Genomic DNA, 23,925 nt, shown 5'->3' on the forward strand with positions numbered 1-23,925 from the left:
CTTTAAAGTTCAAAAATCTCATGTGTGCAGCGCTTTGTTCATCAGGATTTGTTTCCAAATTAGTGTTGTTTGTAATTTCTATTTTATACAAAACGTTTTCTTTTCAGTGTCAATGTGTTATTTAAGTTTATTTCATGTTGACGAAAATATTTTTATCTTTTGTTCAGGATAAAACAGCACACACTTCGTAGAGATGTTGTTTGTGTAAGTCAGTAAAAAGTAAGAATAGTTAATTTAAAAATAATGTATGCGAGAAATGTTTAGTCAAGAAAATATAATGTGACCCTTTAAAACTAAAAAAAAATTCAAAATCTTTTTTTTCTAGCTTTCCAATCCAAAAAAGCTGACTCCTGCCCTAGTCTAGTATGTTAGCCGCTCGAGTAAACAAACAAAATTCAGCACTTTTTACTGTTTCGGTTCGGTTGAATTAAAAGGAGCGGGCTTAAAATCAAAAACCGCGTCTATCTTTATGAAGAAATCATGCCGCATGGTAATCATCCAACTGATTATATCCCAATAATAACTAAATAAGATAAAAAAAATTAAAAATCTGCATAAAAATTCTAGAATTAAGACTAGTTTTGTTGATAATTGCTTAAAAATATGTGAAATTGAAATTTTTTCTGTGATTTCAACCACCTTGTTCAATTTCAATTTAAGAAACGGGGGTTTTACCGTTTGAAGAAAAAATCTAGGCTTTGAGGACAAGTTTTAATTGTGGCAAAAAATTCCACAAAGTCAATTAGCGATTCAACGTCCAACGTTAAGAAGACGGCGATTTCTTTGAATACATATTTTTCACACTCTTATTTATCATTGTGGAAGGTTCAAGGAAATTTTTAAATGGAAGTGAGGACGAATAATAGTACCATCGGTTTTAACAAGAATGTTTTATAAACGTTATGAATGTTTACCAAGCAGTACTTTAAAAAAATGGAGAGAATTGAAAAATGACAAAGATTTAATCATGCACCTTCTCAATATCAAGTGAATTCGATTTATCTTTCCTTTTTCAGATTTGTTTTTCCCAAAAACTTTCGGTTATAAAAATGCCACGAAGCTCTGCATATTATTGAAGAGAAAAGTTATAATAAGTGCAGCCCGCCGACAAAATTTCAAATTTGAATTGGCCCGTTGGTTCAAAAGGTTTCTCACCCCTGACCTTGAGTATAACAATCATGAGGTAAATGTGTTTATTTCAGGGTCGATCAAGGATTCAAAATTAAGGAAAACGGTACCTACTTTCAAATAGATATAGATGTAACAATCAACATTTTTTAAAGTTTCAAATCGACATTTAAACTAAAGAACAAATTCAACATAGATGTTTGACCCTTAATCAATACTCGAATTTCTACCGAGTGCTGCATTTCTCACAACCCGTGGTCTGGAAAATTCGTGGCGCTACCCGTCTGACTTCTAAGGCGGCCCACGCTCTCGCGTGTGGCCCAATCAACGCAAGCACTCAACCGAGTTTAGCGCCAGCCAAGGCGCCTCGGCCTCGGCTGAAAGAAGGTAACTTCTAGACCTCCTGAATGAGAGCGATGAATTCGGAAATGAAAAAAAGGCACCCACTTATTTTTCCACTTGAAAAATCTAGTAAAATGCACTTTTTTGCCACTGTTGAAGTAGAGTTCCGGAGCAAAGTGTTTTGTTTCTTTATTTTTTTTTATCAGTTGAATGATTTATTTCGTTTGGTGTTTCGATTGTAGAAGATCACCTACGTAGAGAATCATATATTGGGAGAAATAAGTGATTTTTATTTAAGAAAAACCTTAAGTTAAAGGTACGACGGTGATTCACTGAGCTGAACAAAAATCTGTAACAACTGATTCGGTGAAATTTACTCGATTCCGTGATTATTGTTGGTTGGTGACACAAGCGTTTGGATTCTAGTGTGATTTTTCCGCTAGATTGTAACACCAGTTAATTTCATGAATCTACTGCCGCCGTCCGTGGCCTAGATAGTGTTTAAGTCTTCTAAGCCAGAGGTCATGAGATCGAGTCTCGGTCACGGCATAAATAGTACTCTTTAGTCTTAAGTTGAATATAGATCTCTTCAAAGAAACATGAAATTTAACTGAGATCCTATTTGTGTGTGTATTCGTTTTTAAAAATTTTATGAATCGTTTAGATTACTCACACATAAACTCAGGTGATACTAAATATAATGTTCAAATCTGCTTCTATCATACTGTATCCCAAACTATGAATCAAAACCAATTTGTTTGATAAGACCCGTTAAATACTGTAGCATTTTATTGATGTGTGGTAATGGGGACATGCCATGCCGGGCGCCACCGCGATTGATTCCAAAGTTGCCGGTTGTGTTCGATTGTTGGTGCTCACACTTGAATACTCACCCCATTACCCATATTTTTCAATAGATGTTATCGAAAGGAAAAGAAAAAAAAAACACAAAGCGGAGTGTTGGAAAAACGGTTTTCATTCACTAAGCTTTCGAGTGCACCGTGATGATTGAACTCGTTTGATCGAGGCTCGTTTTCAAGTTTTTCGGTAGATTTACACGCGTGAATTTACAAATATTCATATCAATTCAATTGATAAGTAATAAATGTTTCGTGAAGATAGTGTTTTCTGTAACTGAACTGTACTCTAGATTGCATACAAGTAGGTAATTCTACCATTGCATTGAAGTCTAATATTTGGGAACAAAAGACTTCAACAATAGGTTAGTGACGAACCTTTCAAGTATGAAGAGAACATTTAGGCGTTTTGTTCAAGATAAACTCTGAAGTGGGTTCCTACCAATATTTGTATTAAAAAATCTACAAACAAAACTAAACTACAAATATAATGTTTTTTTTTCTCCAGATATTAAAAAAGCTTACAAATCAATTATTAAGTTTATAAGTCTGGAAACTCTAGTTTGAGAGATCTGAAGATGTTATCAGGATTCTCGTCTTTTGGATAAAGACTTTATTCTGCTCTTCGATACCAGATTGGACAGACTCGAACACAAACACATACAGGATCTTTGAAATTTATTGTTTCCTCGAAAGGATAACCAAACCACCAACCCACAGAAAGTGTGCTCTCTAGGCCGTGACTAGGATTTGATCTTATGATAACGTTGGCTTAGAAGATTTGAAGGTTATCCTCTACGCTACAGGGTCTCATTGTTAAAAAAAATAGTTCAAAATTTCAATTTTCAGTTTTGAATGTCAATGTCTAAATTTTCACTCTTGAGCTCGCCAATGATTCTGAACCGAACCGAATCATTTTTGAGTATTCTAGTTTAGATTCTTCTCATTTCATTGTTCCCACTTTTCTCAACAGAAATATTTGAAAACTTCTAAAATTGATGAATGTTGATAAATCGCCTCGAAACATCGACAAAATTCAACAATAATTTCTAAAAGGAGATTCTAAATAATGAAGACAAAATAAATTAATTAACATTAAAATAATTAATTGGTTAATTTACAAATTTACATATATAGTTGTTGTCTAAATATACCTAATTTTGAAAATTAGAATCTTATATTTTTATAAAGTACGGAAACCCATTTAGGAGTACACATAAGGGTTTAAGTTTAATGAATGTTTAAATTTTTCCTGAAATTTGTAGGAAATAACAACTACTTAGGGAATACGTCATAGCTGTAAAAAAGAGTTCTTATTTCGAACTCCGATTGTAAAATACTGGTTCGAACTGGGTTTTCCCTGGATCAATTTGTAATAGGAATTTGCTTCTGATTGTGAAATGAGATCCTCAATGTAATCTGATTTTATGTTTCTAATTTTCATGTATGTACTTACAACAGCAAATTGATTTCTAAAACCATTTTTTAAGGATTTTTAACTATCAATCTCAGATTTTGTTAAGTTCAAACGACTGTACTAAAAAACAGTCATTTTTACATAAACAAATCCGAGACTGGTAGTTAAAAATCCTTTTAAAAAAATCAACCTTAAAAGTCGCTTCAAACATAAATATTACTATTTTCTTACGCATGTAAGACCATCAAAAATGCTAGAAAAAAATATAAGATTAACTGATCAGAGTAGTGATTGAATCAATCAGAATCAATGTTTAAATTATTGCGATTTCCGATTCATAAATTATTCAAAAAGATGATAATTACTCTAAACTATAAATTTGCTTAAAAATAAAATTGCTAAAAAAATATCGATTAAAAACAGATGATTTTCAATAACATCAAACATTTTTTATTTTTTAACGCGAGTTTTGTAGTTTACAATTTTAAGCTCTGAATATTTTGCCCTCGTCTTTTGGAATATTAGGTCCTAGAACAAAATGTAGAAATAATGTTTTTCTTATCAAAAATTTCGATTTCCAAGGCTTCCAAGAAGATTATTTTTTCAAAACACAAACATTCAGGATTAAAAAACAGAGATATAGTTATTAAAAATGTTACAAAAAATTTAAAAAGTCTGACTTAAAAAATCGGTAGACCTAAAAAAGAGATTTTAAAGAATTTGGTTACTCTATTTGGACATAATAATAATGTGTGAAAACGAAAAACATAAGTTTTTTACCAATTGAGAAGGGAATTTTTCAATTAATACATCTTGACTTTTTAGAAACTTTTTTAAAGAATTTAATTGATTACTCAAGGTAAGAAAATCAAATTCAGAAAATTCGGTAGATTTAAGCGTTTTGAGCTCTTACCTTTTGTCAGATTTCAGATAGTCTGTCACCTCTAGTGTTAGTGATATGATGTTAATGAGTTTTAAAATGAAGTTGAGTTGAATTTTGAGTGAAATTAATAATTGAAAACCGATGAACTAACGAATCTACATGAAATAATAAAAACTGATTGTGAATTTGTTTATTACACTTATTTAATTAGGGAATAATATATTGATGAGTATAATGAAAATAGATCTAAATATTCCAATTGTACAGTTTCAAAAAATTTTAAAACTATCATCACTCGTATGACTGACATAAGTGAAGAATTAAAAAACAAAATTATTGCATCCAACCTATTTGTTAAATCTTGCAAAACGATTTGATTTTTGCTTCTAAAATCCAATTTAGTTTAACACTTTTGAAAAAAAAAATCGTCAAAACTTCCGCATTTCACAAAATGGGGTCAAGCAAACAAATAGATATTCTCTATAACTGTTTTCGCAGAAGTTAAAAGTACTTGCGGACTTGAGGAAAGTTGATAATTAGTTTAAACCTTTACTTTTTAACTTTAAGGTTTTGTCCAAAAATGATTTTTACCTTTTCCTTCTTCTTTTCCAAATAATTTAAAAAATAAAAGCTGATAGAAAAAAAAACCGGTTGAATATTTGAATTAAAGGCAGCCATATTAATCATAATAAGTTCTTAAATTCTTTACATCTTGGAAAAATGTGAATACACAAGGACACCTGTAATTTTTCAAAACCATTTTGAATGTGAAGTTGAGCATTGAGAAGATCAGGAAAAAATATTCAATTGCATCTGAAATTTGTTTCATGAAAAATATTTCATTTTAGCATTAAATTTGTTATGACATAAACTATTTTTAAATAATTAAAGAGACTAGAAATAAAGTAATGGATGCTAGTTTTTTTTTGATTATTTTTCCGCTAACTCTAATGAATGACCATTGTGAGTAATGAGCATCTGTCACATGGCTTACTGAGTTGTTGATGTGTTAAATTATTATTCAATGCATGAATTTTGCAGTAAAAAATGGTTGGTTTCAAATTCTGAACTCATTTTGTTTCACTTCGTTATAAAAATACATTCTTAAGATAGGACATTTGTGTGTCAAGATTTGAGTTTCAATACAAAAGGTTTTTTGAATCGCTACTCTAAATATAGGGGAGAATGAGGATATTTGATCCCTGGGATACTTGATTCCTTAGCTATATCTCCAAACTGGAATGTCGAACAAAGATCAAATGTTCTAGAAAAATGTGAAAAATGGAACAAAACAGCAATGGTTGAAGCTCAAAAATGTTTAACAAATTAAGTTTTAAGGTTATTGAACTTTTTATGAAAAATTTCACAAAATATGACTTGAAGATCTTTTTTCATCATTTTAAAATGTTCCTAACATGGAAATATTATAACAAAAATATTTATTCCAATACATCAATCTTTCGAGTGTAAAATGATCTTCAAAATACAATATTTTCAAAGCGATGGAAAACTCCCAACTTTTTTCAGAAAAAGTTTTCTAAAATGTTGATTTTGGGTACAATTGATCCCTAATATATGGGTACAAATGATCCCGGTATATTCTTCTTCTCAATGGGTCGTGGTCATTGCTGATTACTAATATTTATCCAATAGCTAATATTCATCCATAAATTATCTGAAGAAATGGGCTAAAATAATTGATTCTCTCTTGTTTATAAAAAATTGCGCCCGTAAGTATGCAATGTAATAAGGGTTGAGAATAAGCTATAGATTTTTTTTTCTGACAATTATAGATTGTGAAATGAGAACAAACATCATCAAAATAGTCAATTAACATTCTAACTTGGGGTTTTGTTTGATTTTTTCCATGGATTAGGGCTTCCTGAATAAAGGATCAAGTCTCCCTTAACTTCAAAAATATCGCAATATTTTTACTCCCACGAAAATGCTTCTAGTTCATCTACGGTTCAAGTATCGTTCTAATTTTTGGAGCATAGAAACTTGAAGTTACACGCTGTCAGAAAATGTAAAAGAGTGCGAGTTGCTAAATTTTTCCAAAAAGATATGGTGAAAATAAGAAAAAGGGGATCAATTATCCCCTTGGCCTATAGTACGGTTGCCGGATTTGCTTGGATATTTAAAACAAAATTTGGGAACAATTCTGCCCGGTTGCCCGGATTTCATTGAAAAATGCCCGGATGTTGCCCAGATTTATTCAAATCGAACAAAAAAACATATTTTGTTGGAATTATTCTTTATATGTATGCCTTCAAAACGAAATTTTTTGAGCTAGTTTTATAAAAATAATCATGAAATGTTTTTTGGAAGTCTAATATACGTTTTAAAACTGCCAATGAATATAGACGAAATTTTTTTTTTAATTTTATTTCTTGATTTTCGTTGAGTAATTTCTGGTATTCGACAAAATTAGCCAGGATATTGCCCGGACCTTTGGTGGTCAATTTTGATACCTAATGCCTGGATTTTGCCAGGTTTTTATATAAAATTTCCTGGATTTTTCCGGCCTGGATACGTGCTGAAAAAAAATCTGGCAACCTTAGCTTGGATTGATTGTGGAAAAACTTCCGCCGGAGGCGAGCCAACTTTCTGGCATGTTTGTTTAAACACATTTTTGAACACCTTTTGGAATCAAAACATTTCCGAATACTATAGTAAATTCATTTCTAGATCTGAAAATTTTACTTGGAAAAAATCTTCATGGGGAGTTGGAGGTAAATCTGTTGTTCAGACAAGATTCACCTAAACCACTTAAATTTTCCATTATTCATAGTCTAAAAAGAAAAATTCAAAAATAGCTTCGGATAAAAGACTCGAGATCACCAACGGAATGCTCAAACAAAATTTCACTTAGTTTCCATGAAAGCTGGAGTTAAAAGCTACACGTTGAACATAAGGATATATTTTTTTATTTTTATAATATCATGACAACAAAAAAATGGAAATAAGTGGTGTAAAATCTTACTTTTCACGGTAAAACAACCGTCAAAATTGTTTATGTCACACCAGATAAATTTTGAAAAGAGGATTGAAAAGTTGACGTAATATGGCACAGTGCTTTTATAATTACACCACTAGAAACGGTATGAAATTGGCCTTCTGTTGAATATACATTTATTGCGGATAATTTAATATCATTCGTATTTTGACAATCTTTGGTTCATTGATTGGAAACTATGGTTTTCACAATACTTTTCTACATTTTTTCGTGATCATGATCTTAGAACTTAGCTTCTAACGTATTTGAGCAACGTTATGAGGTTTCTAAAACTATAAATTTTGTAAAAACCGGTTGGGAAACAAGCAAGCAATATTGGTTTTAGTCAGGACCAGGGGCTAGAACGGGTAAAAAAATTCGGAACGGATGAGGGCTAAACAAATTACATGTTTTTATATTATATCTGTTTATACTAGGGTTGCCATCCGTCCCGCAAAAGCGGGACATGTTCCGCTTTTCTAGAGAATGTCCCGCCGTCCCGCTTTTTTCTCAAAATGTCCCGCTTTTTTCTGAGAAAAGTTTTGTTGGGAATCCAACCCTCTTCGGATTACCACTTTAAAATAGTTGGTTCGTGCTTGATGAAAACGCTTCTTAGAAAATCTCTCTTCGATCATATTCAACTTCTGTCATTTTTTTTTCTATTCTTTTGAAAACTGGAAATAATTCTATTCAAAGATCATGACATTCACCGATAAGGTTGCAAAAATTAAATTGGTAACACTTTTTGTAGTTTCACTGACTTACACTGGAAAAACCTTAGCTTCAATTTAAATTCATTAGTTCAACACAACAAATCATTCAAACATAATGTTTTTTTTTTGTTTTTATTTTCTCAACATTAGCTGCATATTTTTTAAATAAAACAAGAGTAAATAACTCGTTTAGTTCTTAGCATTTAAGGTTGCCAGAATATTTACCCGACAAGTCCGGACCGGAAAAATCCGGGTAATTTTATCAAAAAAATTGGCAAAACCCGGGCACCAAATTTCAAAATTTTCAACCCAAAATCCGGGCAATATCCGAGCAAGTTTGGTCAAAACCACGGAATTATTTATTGAAAATTAAAAAAGATTACATTTCAAAATATATTTTAACATCAAAACACATCAGCAGGTTTTAAATTGTATTGTAGGCCTCCAAAAAAATGTTCATGATTATTTATATTAAAATTGTTCAAAAAAAGGTTGAAAATTTGTTTTTAACTCAATTTAAGTTTTTTCTGAGATGTGGAAATAATACGAATGTGCAAAATCCAAGCTTTATTCCACGTAATCCGGGCAACCGGGCCGGACCGAACTTTTTCTAAATTTTGAGTCAAGTCCGAGTAAAACCGGGCAATCTGGTAAGCTTATCTTAGCATTACCATAACAATCTGGTTTAGTTCAGCGTTCTTTGAGCACGTTCTAGCGATATTAATTTTTTTTTTTAATATTATGTGAGTTGCTTCCAAATGATGATGGCACCAGATGACAACCGAGAGAAAAAAATAACAATTTCCAATCCAATGTAGATGATCCAAAACGGCTGTTTGAAAATATAAAACTTTCTTCAAATTTCCGATTTTTAATCTCTCTGAACTATAACATTTTCGACTTAACGTTTCGCAGTATACAAAGATGAAAGTTTTCTTGAGAATTCAATTTCCTAAACAAATTTCAGTTATCCATATTTTATTACTTTCTAAGTACTATTTTAGCTGAAGAAACATATAAATATGTTTAGGAATGATTATGAAAATTATGTTTTTTAGAGTTTCTAAAATGTCCCGCTTTTTTCTGCGATGTCCCGCTTTTTTCGTGAAATGTTCCGCTTTTTTTCTGAAAGTATCTGGTAAGCCTAGTTTAAACATAGATTTTTTTTAAATGTTTCAAATAATTTTGAGCTCGTCCAGAATATATGCCAATTGCGAACAAACAGTATCACTTATATTTAAGCTACTTAGTGTTTTCATTTCTGATTATAATAGAAATTTCAAAATCGGTATCGAATTTTGAATACGGCGAATGCGGCAACTGTAAACAAATCCAGATAATCACATAAATGCGTTAAACTCTTTATTTTACATCCGAAAATATGATCTCCTTTTAATTTTTCTTATTTTAGTGAAGTTAAATTTTATTTTTTAAATAAGGCGAATAGCTTTTTTATGAGTGTGTAATCCCACAGTTCATTCGCCCATTTCCCCTCAAATTTTCGTCGCGAACAAAAGGGCCTATAGTTATTTCGAGATGGAAAAAGTGCATTGAAGTTTTTGAAACTTGTTTTCCCAGGACAAAGAGAAGCACAAATCAGCATTTATAAGATCGTATAATGTGCTAATGTGTTAATGTGATCATTTGGACCCGCTTTCAAGCCGAAATTTGCTTGAATATTGCTTCTTTAATGAGTGATCGAAAAGGCGAACAGTCATTCTGCAATTCAAAAGGGCGCTCCAATTTGGCGAATGAACAAAATGAGAGCACCAGTCTGTGGTAAAAGGGCCCACAGTTATGTACATTTCTAAAATTTTTGAAGTAATTAGTACGGAAAAGCTATATTGATTGATCGGTTGATGAAATTAAATCAATTTGAAAGCTTTTAAGCAACTTATTTAGGAAAATGATTGTACGCAGCTAAATAGGAAATTGATTTTATGTTCTGAAACTTGGAATGCGTTTTTCTCAAAACAACGGTCTCGGCGCATTCACCGTATTCAAAAATCGATACCGAATTGATCTATTGAATTTCGGCACAAAGTTGCTTTTGTGTTGTATGTCTTAAAAAGCGCTCATACTAAATTTGAAGACCCCTGCACCTCATTTCTGCTTTTGCTCCAATAACTTCAACAAATCCGATAAAAAGGGGTAGAGGTAATCCCGTTAATGATTAATAAATTGAACAAGCGGGATCACCCGAAATAAAAAAAAATCAACCAAACATCTTAATTTATCACGGGGTCCGGCATCTAAAGAGTAGGCCACGAACTCGAAGCTTCACGCTAACGTGAACACCCCTCAGATAATATTTACGCCTACTGCCTTCTGCCAACTTTTTTTTACTAGACTACCAGATGCTACCTTTTATAGCTGGTCAGTGATTTATTGTCCTTCTTTTTTTTTGGGTTGGTCGAAGCCAACTTAGATCGAAACATTTGGTGAAATATCAGTTTCAGAAATAGGATGCCTAAATTTTCAACTGTCAGTTTCCACAAAGCTCGTCCTAAACTTAAAAAACCAACGTCACATGCCTACCACCACACACCTAAACCGAATTTGCAAAATGCATCCAACAGCAGCAGGTTTATTTTGCAATTGTCACATTTTTTTCCGTCTTCGCTCATCATGAATGACTTAAATACCTACACAACACAGACGACGACGATGACGACAAGTCTGACTCAATGCAAAGTGGACCTGTTTTCGATTATGCAACGTCTTGCTTGCATACCGATCATCGTTCACGTTGTTTGGTTTTCTTTTTCATTGATATAATTTGTTTTACCTCTTTATCTTCTTTCGATCGGTAGCGACGCGTCGCCGAGACGTCTCTCCGGCCCAGTTTTGTTTACGCGTGAGAGACTATCTAGTTTTTTAACCGGCTTAGGGCCACGCCCAAGTCAAGGACGGTCACTTTTCGTCTTCCGCTTTGTTAATTTCCTTCCGCCAAAAAACATTCACTTTCACTTAACTTTTCTTATGAATAAATGCTAACGAACCACGAACATCAGTATAGCTGCTCTTCAACCGGTTCGAAAAACGCCTAAATGTATACCTTTCCCTTATTTTCTTTTCCCAAACAGACAATCGACCGGTTCAAAATGCCTCCAAAGGCTTTCTTCGTGGCAGACGGTTGGCCGCACAAGTTTCTCCTACTCGCTGTAACGTTCCTGATCTGCGTTCTGGACTGCCACGAATCGACGGCACAATATGTAAATGTAGCCCAGCGCCGGATGATACTCGGACCTTCACCTGTGCACATGGTCTATCACCCGATTCCACTTCCGGTGCGGCCCCGATATGCCCGACGTGGTGATAACGACTATCTGGCGTACAACATCCACAAGACGATCAGCCCCCGGGACATCAACCGGCAGCTGGTGGACGGTCAAATGGCCCGGAAGGCAATGGTCGATGTGCAGCAAACCATCGCCGAGGTACAGCGGCTGCTGGCTGCCGATCCGTCGCTCCCGCGATTGACCAAGTAAGTGTTGCAGTTGATCTTTCTACCGGTTAGTGTAAAATGAAAAACTTTGAGTACAATTTCACAAATTTGTAGTTGGGATGAATAAACCCATTTGAGCTTAAAATCGCGAAAAAAAAAACAATTTCACAAATTGAATTTTTAAATGATGTTTAAAAGTCTCATATTTCGAAATTTGTGAAGTCATGCACACTGCCTTTGCCGAGTCAGGTCAGGACTAAATCCTCGAAGATATTCACAATGCCGTTGACAAAAAACAGCTGTCAGTTTTGTCGACTTTAAATTTTCTGAAAGCATTCTAATTTCTCCACATCGTACAATGTTTCTAACTCACCCAGGCGCGGTCCTCAGATGCGCAGGATTTCTACTGGAATGACAGTCTAACTTTCTTATCTTTCTTTTAACACTATAAGCATTAATATTTAAGCCTCTCAAACCCAAAGTCACAGAGCTTTATTCTTATGATTATCTAAATACCACTTAATTTTTACGGATATCTTTATCGTTTAGTAAACAATTAGTTTTTTTTTTTTTTCAAAAATAGCAAAACCTACGGGTTAAAAATCTTAATTCCAGAACATTTTCGGTCGCAACCATTTCAGCTATTTGTCGATTTATTGTTCTATTTCTAAAACCCGCCCTTAGACGTGTTATATATTTTATATTTTCAACCAAAGGATCTTGATTGTTGTTAAAGAAAATCCAGAATAGTGGGAAGTTTAAGACCTAACTGTCAACTGTTTTAAAGGGTTGATTATATTTAATTTTTGATTATCTTTTCATAAAGTAACAAACTGAACACGGAAAAATTAAAAACGGACATAGAAAGGCAAACGATTTTTTTTTCAATAAATTCCAATTAAAACAAGATTTAAATTAAAAATAAAAAAGTTTGTGAAAAAGGAAATAATTTTTTTTCTTGTCACTACCATTACCACTGAGATTTTAAATTTATTATTAGACATTATTGAACAATTAGTTATGAAACTCGAAAATGAATAAAATCATGAAATTTGTATGCGTGTGATGATTTTAAATTTGAATATTGTAATGTCTATTTTTATTTACATTACATATTGTAATGTCATTAATCATAATTCAAAAATCATATTTTGAATTTTGATTTTTAACTCAGCTGATTTTCAAGATCCACACGAATCATATCGTCAATATTGTTTCCAGACCATTCACACCATGATAATTTAAATTTAAAGTTAAAATCGTGTTTTTGATTTGACAAAAAAGTTGATTATTGCAATTGCAATTTATTGAGAATATTATCAACTACATACATAAGAGAACATCTGTTTTGGTACATATGTTTTAATAACTGACTCGAAAGATTTTGGCGTCATGAATTCGAATCGAATAATCCATCAGGTTTTGTTTATCACTTCTTCTTTTGTCGTATGGCTCGCAAAATAAAAAAAAAAATAGCAATTTTTATTGAATTGCAGCTCATAAAAAACCGAAAAACTGATTTTAAATCTTTTCAATGTCCTTTATTTCATGAAGGATTAAGATTTTGAAAGATTTTCTAATTTCAGAGATACAATGCTTCAGTTGGAAAAAAATGTCTTTCGGATTGTTTCTGAAAATTCAATTGAAAATGATTTTTTTTATATCTGACATCACGAAAGGTCGTTTAAAACTTTTTGATCTTAAACATCTTATTTTATTTAAAACCTATGTTAAGAGGTTGCCAAAGATTTTTCGGCACATAACCGGACCAGACAAATCCAGGCAAAAACCTGGAAAAATAAGGGCATTTTATTTATAAAATTTTGACCAAAAATCCCGACCATATCCGGGTAAATTTGGACAAAACCAAACAATTTTTTTATAAAAATCAAGAAAAAAAAGCTTGAAAACAGTTTTTTTTTATCAAAACTTATCAGCAGATTAAAAATCGTATTTTAGGCTTTCACCTTTATGATTATTTTCATTAAAATTGTTCAAAAAATTTCTTCAACGCAATCTGGCAACCTTAATCTAGGTAGAAGACTGCAAAACGATTTGTTTTCGAAAATATATGAGATTTTTTTGGTTTAAATTTATATTTAAACTCCTGTATTTCCGTATAACTGTAGAAAAATCATAGAGAAAACTTATGTAACTTTTTCTTGATTGTCAAAATTATTCGCATTTATCGAGAAAGTTGATCAATTAATCAAAACCTTTCAATGTCATTGCAAAATTTTGCAGTTTTTTTTTTCGAAAAATACACAAACTTTTCAACACTCCTAAATAAGTCAAAATCAGTTCTTAATCTTTTTCCGCACCAATATTAATTTTGTTGCGTTATGCTATCAGAAAATGATCCTTCTTTTCAATTTTTTATAATTATATCTAGAAAATCGTTTGAAAAAATTTTGAATATTGTTCTCATCGAAGAATAAATAACAATTAATATTTTATTCATTCTTATTGCCAATTTGTTACTATTCTGAACAAACGATAAAATTAAATCCATTCGTTTCGAATTAAATAAAGTTTTAAAATATGATATTTTCTTTTTTTTATTTCAGAATTGAATAAGATTTTTAAATAAAGCTTTTGGACCACAATTTACAATGAGAAATTGATTTCAGAATTAATAACGACAACACTATATTTTCGAATCAGTATTCTGAATAATATAACAGTACATCAGGGTTTAAGTTTAAGTTCATAGCAATTATAACCAAAAACTTAACTCAAATATTTTTTTAAAAAATATTTAAAAATTAGAATCATTAAAATTTTGATAAGATTACTTTGCACTGATATGAAGAAACTCATGAAAAATAGAAAGTTTAAAAAAAAAAAATTTAAATTTTGTTTCATTCAACAACAAGCGAATTATTTTCGTTTATGAAATGAGACCATAGTTGATTTTTTCAACTTCCAGGTTTTTGAAATACGAAAATAATCTTTCATTAACATTTACTCGCTTGGAAAATTATTGATTCGCAGATTGAAGTTGTATCAAAGAATATCGAAAAAAGTTTAAGTAAGAAATGGGTTAAGAAATTATAAATTTCATCTCTTATTTTGAAAAATTTCAAAATACCTCAAATTTAGTTCAATGAGATCAAATTGGAGGAAAAAGGGCAGTTTGCAGCATCCTTCCCCCTCCATCACTCGTTCAGAATGAACTTTTATTCCCTAGATATCAAAGTTGTTTTTATTGGTAAATTTGTGAAATCGACCACCCCCAAGAGCGAGCTCTAGGACCGACCCTGAATTCACCGCTGCTAAAAGTTAGTAATGACAGATCATGGAACACGTAGAAAGCTTAACGGATCTTACATTTACAACCTGCAGTGGACATCATGACAATCTTGAGACTGCAATTTTAATTTTCCAAGCTTCTTGTGTAAAAGCAAATCCAAGTTTAGTTTCGAAACCGCCACAGGAAGTGGTTTACTCAAATTAAGCGGGATGGCTTCCCGGAAGATATGTTTCGGGCTTGTGCGAAAGCAAATGGTAATTAAAAAAGGGGACTGAGTCGGGGAAAATATTTCCCTTCAGATACGAATCGGTTTGACACATTCCACCGTGACGTGAAGTCACTTTTGCGGAATTTTTGGAACTTTTAGGGGAGATAAGGGCATAACGAGCACTCTTTTTTTCTACATAAGAACGTATTTTCTTAAACAAATTTTCATAAGGACTTGTTTCGTACTACCTATAGTATTAATTTTTCACCAAAAAAGAAATATCCTTTCCAGCTAGGTTCTCAAGTGACGAAAATATTATAATTTTGAGCACCACCAAATAAGCTTTGATGACCTTTAAATCATCTTGATCTGAAATGTACGCACTGCAACATGATCTACACATTGTTTCTCAATTTTCATCATCATACATTTTTTGATTTTTCACTTTAATCAATTTTAAAACGCGTTTTACTTTAATTTGTTCACTGGAGGCGAACAGAGCACTATTAATGAAGGCAAGATGAGCATTTTCTGCCGTATAAACTAGCAGCGAATTCAGCTCGATAAAGTCAACTGAATAATAGAGCTACAGCTTGACTCGTTTCGTCTGTCGATTTGGCCTATTGATTGGATGTCGGAAAGGTAATCAGTAGACTCGAGTTCGATTCCTGTTCGAGGGATTTTGTTTTGCACATACCATTCATGATTGATTTTTTTGATTGTTACATTTTACGGCTAATAGCATCAAAGCATCCTCCGTCACACAAAACACCAGAACCATCATGTATGAGCATGTGTTAATTCTTTAAATTCTACAAACAGACCTAGATTATTTTGTTATTGCTTTGTTTGATGAATCAACGCCTCACCGTTTAGTGCAATCATGATCATGAATGATAAATGAAAAAAAAAAAGTTACAGAGGTTGTATATAAGAAACGACCGATAAGTTCACGTAGAATTACGACAGCCTGTCCTGTGTCAATGTGTTTTTCGTCTTAAATTAGCATCCTAGAATAAAGTATGTCGAATTTTTTGAAGGAAATGATCTTCAAGAAAAGTCTGTCTTCCCTAAATTGTCGTTTTAATACATATTAATGGTCTAAAACGACCCATATAGATAGTATGCAGCTTGTTTAACTGCATAACAAAAGGCTAATTAAATATAAGTATAAGCAGAAACAAAGCCGATGTCGTCGAAATGATTGCGCCCGGTAGTTATGCAAATAATGTTATCAACACACGAGTTTTGTATCAAACGCTTGCGAGAATAGCTTTCAATGACTGCTTTGATCTAAACGCTTGACTCAGTGCAAAAGCTCTCGAACTGTTTAGCCTCATGCGTCTCGTTGGAATCAGTATTATGTTTTCATTTCCCTTCAGATCACATTGCAATCACTAACTTAAAATGTTGATTTCCTACCTAGGATTCCGGAGAAAGCGTTAGATTAACCATGTTTTCATTTCATCCAAAAATTATAAACGGCCCTTTTCAGGGCCATAAACTTTCAAAGAGTTGTTCTTGAGCTTTTTAAATTTTTGTTAGTCGTGTGCGTTGAGTGGGCGGTATGGATGGGTGTGGGGTGGTGTGCGATGGGTGGGTGGCATGTGACGGCTGGGTGGTGTGAGATGGGTCTGTGGAGGTGTGCGATGTGTGTGTGGACGTGTGCGATGGGTGATGAGGTTGGGTGGGTGGTAATGTGCGATGGGTGGTGAGGTTGGGTGGGCGGTAGTGTGCGATGGGTTGATGGTTTGCGATGGGTGGGTGGTATGCGATCGGTGGATTGTGAGCGAAGGATGGGGATGGGGAGTACGATGGGTGATGTGGGAAGAGGGCGGCGGCTGGTGGGTGATGTTCCATGGGAGGTTGTGATGGCATGTGATGGGAGGTGTGCGCGTATGTTGTCTGTGTATATGTGTGCGTGTGTGTGCGTGTGTGTGTGTGTGTGTGTGTGTGTGTGTGTGTGTGTGTGTGTGTGTGTGTGTGTGTGTGTGTGTGTGTGTGTGTGTGTGTGTGTGTGTGTGTGTGTGTGTGTGTGTGTGTGTGTGTGTGAGTGTGTGATATCATCTCAGCTGTCTTAATTTTTTCCGGCGCGCTGTTGTCCATCTCTGCTGCACATGTGTCCAGTTTGAGTTTCTCTTAACAAATGAACCAAACAGTAAGTCGACTCCTTCTTTTATAACTTTCGTTGGCTGGAAAAAACAAAAATCATCAAGGGGCGGGGCGTCCTAGTTTTTTTTCATTTTCGAATAGCCAATCAACGTTAAGCAGGCTTGGTATGTCTTTTAAGAAAGATGTCTCTGAAAGAGGCGTTTTTCGTGACGCGAGATCCGTTCGCGGATTTCAATTTACCCCCCTATAGTGTTGCCGTAAGACGTAATTCTACGTCAAAAATCACCTCGACCAGGAATCGAACCCGAGCCTACTGATTACCTCTCCGACATCCAACCAATAGGCCAAATCGTCAGACGATACAAGTTAAGCTGTAGCTCTATTATTCAGGTGACTTCATCGAGTCGAATTCGCTGCTAGATTCCCTGGCAGAAAACGCTCATTATGCCTTCATTAATGGTGCTCATACTGCCTCGGGGGGGTTTCTCATTATGCCTCTACACTCTACAGTGACTGGTTTTCAGCTTTCGGCAAAATTTTTCAAAATGCATTTTAAAACGTTTTTATCTACTTTTTCAAGTTTCATCCAATTATGCCATAGACTATTTGAGTGTCTGAACACGAAACAATGATGTAATTCACATATTACAACTGTTCTCTATATGGTTAAATAAGCGTTTTCCTTAAGGTGGCCATTATGCCCTCATCTCCCCTTTTATGAGAATGAACAAAAAAAAATTGTAGAAAACGGTAGTAAATTAAATTTAATTTGAATTGAGTATGATTTGGTCATTAAAAACCTTTTATTTTTGTGCTGTGCTCGATTACTTTTGTGACGTGAATCCACGCTAGAATTGATCATTTTTTAGTTTCGTTTGTTAACGAATTAATTACCCACATTATGATATACGAAGCTTTCCCGAGCAGACTTTGATGCCAAAATCGATAGCATATTGATACTAAAATGAGGTGTAAATAGCAAAATGAGAGCATCATTTGCTGTTGAAATTTCCACGATAGCAAAATAAGGCATAGCTGAGGTTTAAAAAATATTTAATTGATAGCAAGGTGAGACCAAAATAAGGGGTCAACAGCCAACTGCAAGCCAAATGTGATGTAGCATTTATTTTGAGAGCAAAACCAGACATCATTTAGGTATCCAAAAAAATATATTTAATTTCGAAAAAAATACATATGAAGTTAAAATTTAAAATGATAGCAAACTGAGCCAAAATTGAGCTTTTGATACCACAATAATAGCATAATTTGGTGTTGTGTTTTCCATTATGGAAAGATTACTTTTGACGCATATCTTCAACCGACAACAAATGCAAAATTGGGCATAACTTATTTGAAACAGCTCATACCTTGAGGCATTAAGAAGCCAAACTCGTTTTGTATGTTTACAATTGTTTGCTTGGAGGTCTAGATCGTCACTTAGTGAAAAGAACAGAAAATAGTTAGGGAAGTATGAAAATGAAATGATCATGGTTTATTTCGATCAATGTTTGTCGTAGCTAGTGCATCTCTTACTGTGGTGCAGGGTGGTTTTCAACATTAGATAAACATGACGAAAATGGTTTCTTTGAAAATTAAAATATATAAGACTTATTCACGTTATCAAAATGTAAATAAATAATATTTTTCACAATTCACAACAGATTTTGCATTTTTAGGATTTGTATTTGATTTTACTTTCATTTACTTTAATTAATAAACGCAGCTTATGTAAATTTTTGTGCGTCATCTACACCACAGAACAAATTTAAATGGTTTTTTTTTTATATAAACGTCTTTTTTGGTAGTCTAAAACCATGATTTGATTTTTTTTGTTTAAAAAATTTGTAGATACCTATTTTGTACCCGTGTAAAAAATTACCAGAGTAAATTTTTGCATTTAAAATAAAATTCAACAAAAGTTGACCAACACATATAAAAATGAAATACTAATTTGAGATCACAACTTTAAAAACAAAACCATTTTCTGGCTTTTAGAAGCAAAATGATTATCTTGAAAAGAATATTTATACAAAAAATCATTATCTATAAGTTGATTTCGCTAAAAGATACAGAAATCTAAATTTTAGAAATCGATAAGAAAATAATACTGTTTATATAAAATCGCTACAGAAAATAACGTGTCGTACAAAAATCTTCAATTTCACTGAATTTGGGTTTTAAAACAATTTTCAGATTTAGCACAGTGTTGAAAAACAAACAAAACAAAAACAAACAAACACCCACTTGTTTAAACAAATATTCACAGTTTAAAAAATCCATGTAACTTTGTAAGAGCATGGTTAGAAAGGAATCCGGAGTTTTCATGTTATTCTTAAGTTTGTTTTATGTAAATCTCAGTTCACTTTTTACTTGATTATGTATTGTAAATCTACATTTCAAATCTTGTTTTATGTGAATCTTCGCTTGTATTTATCGATTTAACATTAAAGCTTATAAAAAGATATTCCGGAGGATTGTGAACAATTTTGAGGAAGCTGAATCTCAATTTATCAGTTCAGACTAGAGTTTTTTCCAGCCAGATTGCGCTACAGCGCTTTCATCGTGTGTGCCGTTTTGCTGTCACTCACAACAAAACAAACCAAAAAACGCATAAACAAACAAAAAATATCAGCAGCCGAGGGCAAGTGCACCAAATCCATCGATCCGGCAGCTGTCGAAATGGTGCTGGTTGAATCGGAAACCAAGGATGGTTTCGAAGGGAACGCGGCCTACCGGGCCCGGCTGGGGTATCAAATCACCCGATGGCTGACAAATGAAGGGAACCAATTCCGGACGGAATAGTTGATCAACTGCACCGATGAAAGGACTTCGGAAGGAAAACCTGTAAGCCCACCGACGAGGAAGGAAATAAGCAACGGGACGCCATTATAAGTGCCGATCATTGGAGGTAAATAATTTCACGGCTTCAAATGTGTATGCCGTTACCGGTGAGGTGACAACGGCTCTTACTCCGTAGCTCGGATCTCGATCTACCACCGAAACCGAGCATACCAAAGTGTGCACCGTTCTGTGTAAGCTGGCCTCCCTGATTACTTGCGGAATTATCGATATGAACGGGTAGAAGATACCTAATTCTGAACCTACAGGAATTCACTTCAGTCAGTGTTTTCTCATTCGAGGCATCCATCTATTAGGTACAGTTATGCACAGGTGGGATTACTGTAAACCATTTAATGAATCCACTAAGTTAAAGGCTTTTATCAACATTTTTACATGGATTAGGCGGTGATTCATCGGCGAGTGTTGGCCGAGAATGGTCACGATTTCGAGTTGATCCATTGCGTCTGGGCCGAAGCAAAGCGGATCGGTGTGTAATGAAACGACTGTCCTGAAGAAAACTAATATGATGGTGAGAACCCAGAAACGGAATACAGGTAAATTTACGATTGAATTTGAATTTTGAAGATTTTTAGAGGAAACTTTGTTTTATTAACAAGGATGTTCCGATAATGTGTGCTTCTATCGGAGTACCTACAACGATTCGATCAGGAGCATCCTGAGTTATCACGTCGGTGTTACAACCTGCAAGGTAGGGTGCGACAACCGATTCCCGGAAAACGAAATTGTGGACAATTGTGCGATCGCTTTTCAACCGTTGCATTGCTGGTTTCTTTTGGCTTTTACCAGTAAGTTGTAAAAAGTTGTAAAACGTAAAAAGTTCCTATAATTGCAACACGTCATCGATTAGGTTTTTAGAATTACACTTTAGTTTACACAAGACGCCGATGCGATATGCTTTGGTTGCCGAACGAGTCGCTGGTGTCCCATGTTCGGAAAACCTACCAATCGTTGAAGCAGCAGCAAAATAGAACAATCGTTGCCTTAGGGAATTTAATTTTGAAGCCGTCAAATTCCATGTCGTAGTAATGGATAAATGAAAATTGATACAATTAAATGATCATATATATAAAATCATAAGCAGACGTTATGCTGAATGAATTGCATAACTGAAGGCGATATTTTTTACACAAATTCTAATACATACATTTTTTATGATATGAATATCGCCTTTAGTAATGCTATTGTCATACTGCTATACAATGCTTCGGGTGAGTGAGTATCGTTAGTTCAGGTTGCTAGCGAATCGGGAATACCTGCAATTTGGTAATTTTAAGTTTTGTAATACAAGTTCCCATTCAAGTTGACAAGCTGATTTGATATTACATTGATATTAGTCTATACATTTTTTTTTCTACAACTCAATTCAAATTTCAGAAAACTTGAAACCTGCATACTGCGGCTGGAAGCATAATTGTCACATGTTACATTTTGATATGTGAGCTATTTTGGTGTCTACCGCCTTGTAGCGATGAATATTTTTATTTTATTTAATAAAAACATCTTTTTTAGATTGAACTTGATGTTTCTATTCTATCAAAAAACGGCAAACAAAAATTTTGAAAGTAGTCCTCTAGACACCAAAAAGTAGAAAATTTCAGAATGTAACATGTGACAATTATGCCTCCAGCGGTAGCATAGTTGTTCCAGAAGGATCCCAAAACCATTAAAATTCTAAGTTCAAGGTAACCGGACTTTTCTTTGTTGAAATTGTGGAGCAAAATATTGAAAGGGTCAATTTCGTTGTACTGCTCTATTTCTAGGAATACAAATTTCCGAAAAGAGAGTGAAATATGACTCGAAATGTTGGAGGCCGCAGTTTAAACGCCTTTGTGTAGGCAACGATTAGAACAAAATTTAATTTAGTTTTTTTTATACTTTCAGAGTCTAACACGCTGCCTACACAAAGGCGCTTATCATCCAACTCGGTTTTAAATAACTTGGAAGGTGTCGCGAGCACTATTCCTAGAGAAAATTTAAATGAAATTTTGCTATCACGCCTTGAAATTCAAAATTGCTTTCATTTTGTTTGATTTAAGGTGATACACAGCAAAAATGAGAGCATTAATTTTCTTACGAGGCTAGCAAAGCGATGCCGAATTTTGCTTTTTTGGAGATCCAAATGATGCCTCGTTTTAAGATCGTTTTGAAAGCTTAATGATGCTAAATTTTGCTTTCATAAGAAATTATGTGATGCCTTATATTAGCATCATTGTGCTCTTCAAGCTTTCAGAAAACGAGCTGTAGTTAGGGTCTCAATTTTAGCAAAATTTGGTATCACTTTGCTAACCAAGTATGAAAATTTGTGCTCTCATTTTTGCTGTGTACCACCTTATGTCAAGCAAAATGAGAGGAAATTTGGCTCTCAGGGCGTGATAGCATAATTTTGCCATAAAAGTCTGCTCGGGTTCTGATTGAACAACAGCAAACGAAGTTATGCCTCTTGAAAGCTGTGATGTGAATTCATTCAGGTTAAACACAATAATAGGGTTGTCAATTTAATTTACAGAGTTCGGACTGGAGCTCAAAGCGTGTGTAAGAACCAACTGTGAATTCAAACGATTTGATGCCATTTTTTCCAACTCAGCTAAGAGCCACTAGGTGTCGTTACTGGTGCTCCTTTTGTTTCCAGAAAATCAATCAGAATTTCATAAGTACTCTCTACTAATGACAAAAGTATTCAAAACCTAATCTTTTTTCAGTCACCACACCATGAGCATGAAGGAACGTAAATCTGGTCGACATAAAATTCACAACATCAAGATTATAAAATCGAAAGATTCCTTTTAATTCGACCACGGTAAATGAATAGTTCAGATGCCGGTATTTCGAAAGCAACTTACTGTCTTCTTAAGTGAACGTTTTCGAAAACATTCACTGAAGAAGATAGTATTAATCGCAGCGCACTAAATTGGACTGCGCACTCATGACTGCGACATTTGTGCGAACTTGTACATTAGTGCGGCCTGTCAAATCAGTGTAAAATCTGTCGGAGTTCTACACGCTAACCTCTTTTCAGACAACCTGCGACAGCAAAACATTGCACGAAATCCAATTTTCAACGAAAGTGATAATAAGTTGCTATCGAAATACCGGTATCTGAACTTTTCATTTACCGTGGTTGAATTAAAAGGAATCTTTTGGTTGTATTGATTCAGTTGAATTATTCTACCAAGTAGGCTCACTACACAAAAGAGAGAAAATTGGAATTTTTCGGTGGTGTCCAGAGATGATAACTGTCCGAATGTCATGTTACATTTTTCTAAAGCCTAGAGCAACATTCACTGTCGCAGTCATGCACTTTTTGGATTTTGTGAATGTCATCGCTAAGAAATTCCCCCCAGAAAATGTCAAAGTTGGAAGTATTTTATATAAATTTCGAAAAATAATTCAAATATCCGTAAGATTACAAGACCAAAAAATAAATTTTGGAAGATGGGAGGTATTTCACCTTTTCTATTCCTGATTTTGAGATATTTTGATTTGAACACGGTTAAAAATCACTTGTGAGCGGTACAAGCGTGTGAATGTTTTATTTGCGTGTTGTAGGTATCCCACTAATCAGAAGAGCATATCAAAATCGTTACTCAAACCTATCTCAGCGAGATATTTATATCTGATTCAGTTATAGTTTTGGAATGAGATTTGTTGTTTGTTTTTTCTAAAACAGAATTATATCTACTTTTGATTAAAACATTTTTTTCAAATGC

At 33.8% G+C, this 23,925-nt stretch overlaps 1 protein-coding gene across 2 annotated transcripts in view; it reads left to right on the plus strand.

The window, feature by feature from the left end:
* Positions 1–23,925, plus strand: part of LOC129755748 (uncharacterized protein DDB_G0284459-like) — a 133,733-nt gene that overhangs the window by 87,839 nt on the left and 21,969 nt on the right. For both annotated transcript variants that reach the window (XM_055752377.1, XM_055752376.1), the window contains exon 3: positions 11,422–11,822. In XM_055752377.1, the coding sequence (XP_055608352.1) occupies positions 11,422–11,822 (401 nt within the window). The remainder of the gene's footprint in view (positions 1–11,421; positions 11,823–23,925) is intronic.

The sequence above is a fragment of the Uranotaenia lowii genome, chromosome 3, assembly GCF_029784155.1.
Source record: "Uranotaenia lowii strain MFRU-FL chromosome 3, ASM2978415v1, whole genome shotgun sequence".
In the NCBI taxonomy this organism is placed as follows: Eukaryota; Metazoa; Arthropoda; class Insecta; order Diptera; family Culicidae; genus Uranotaenia; species Uranotaenia lowii.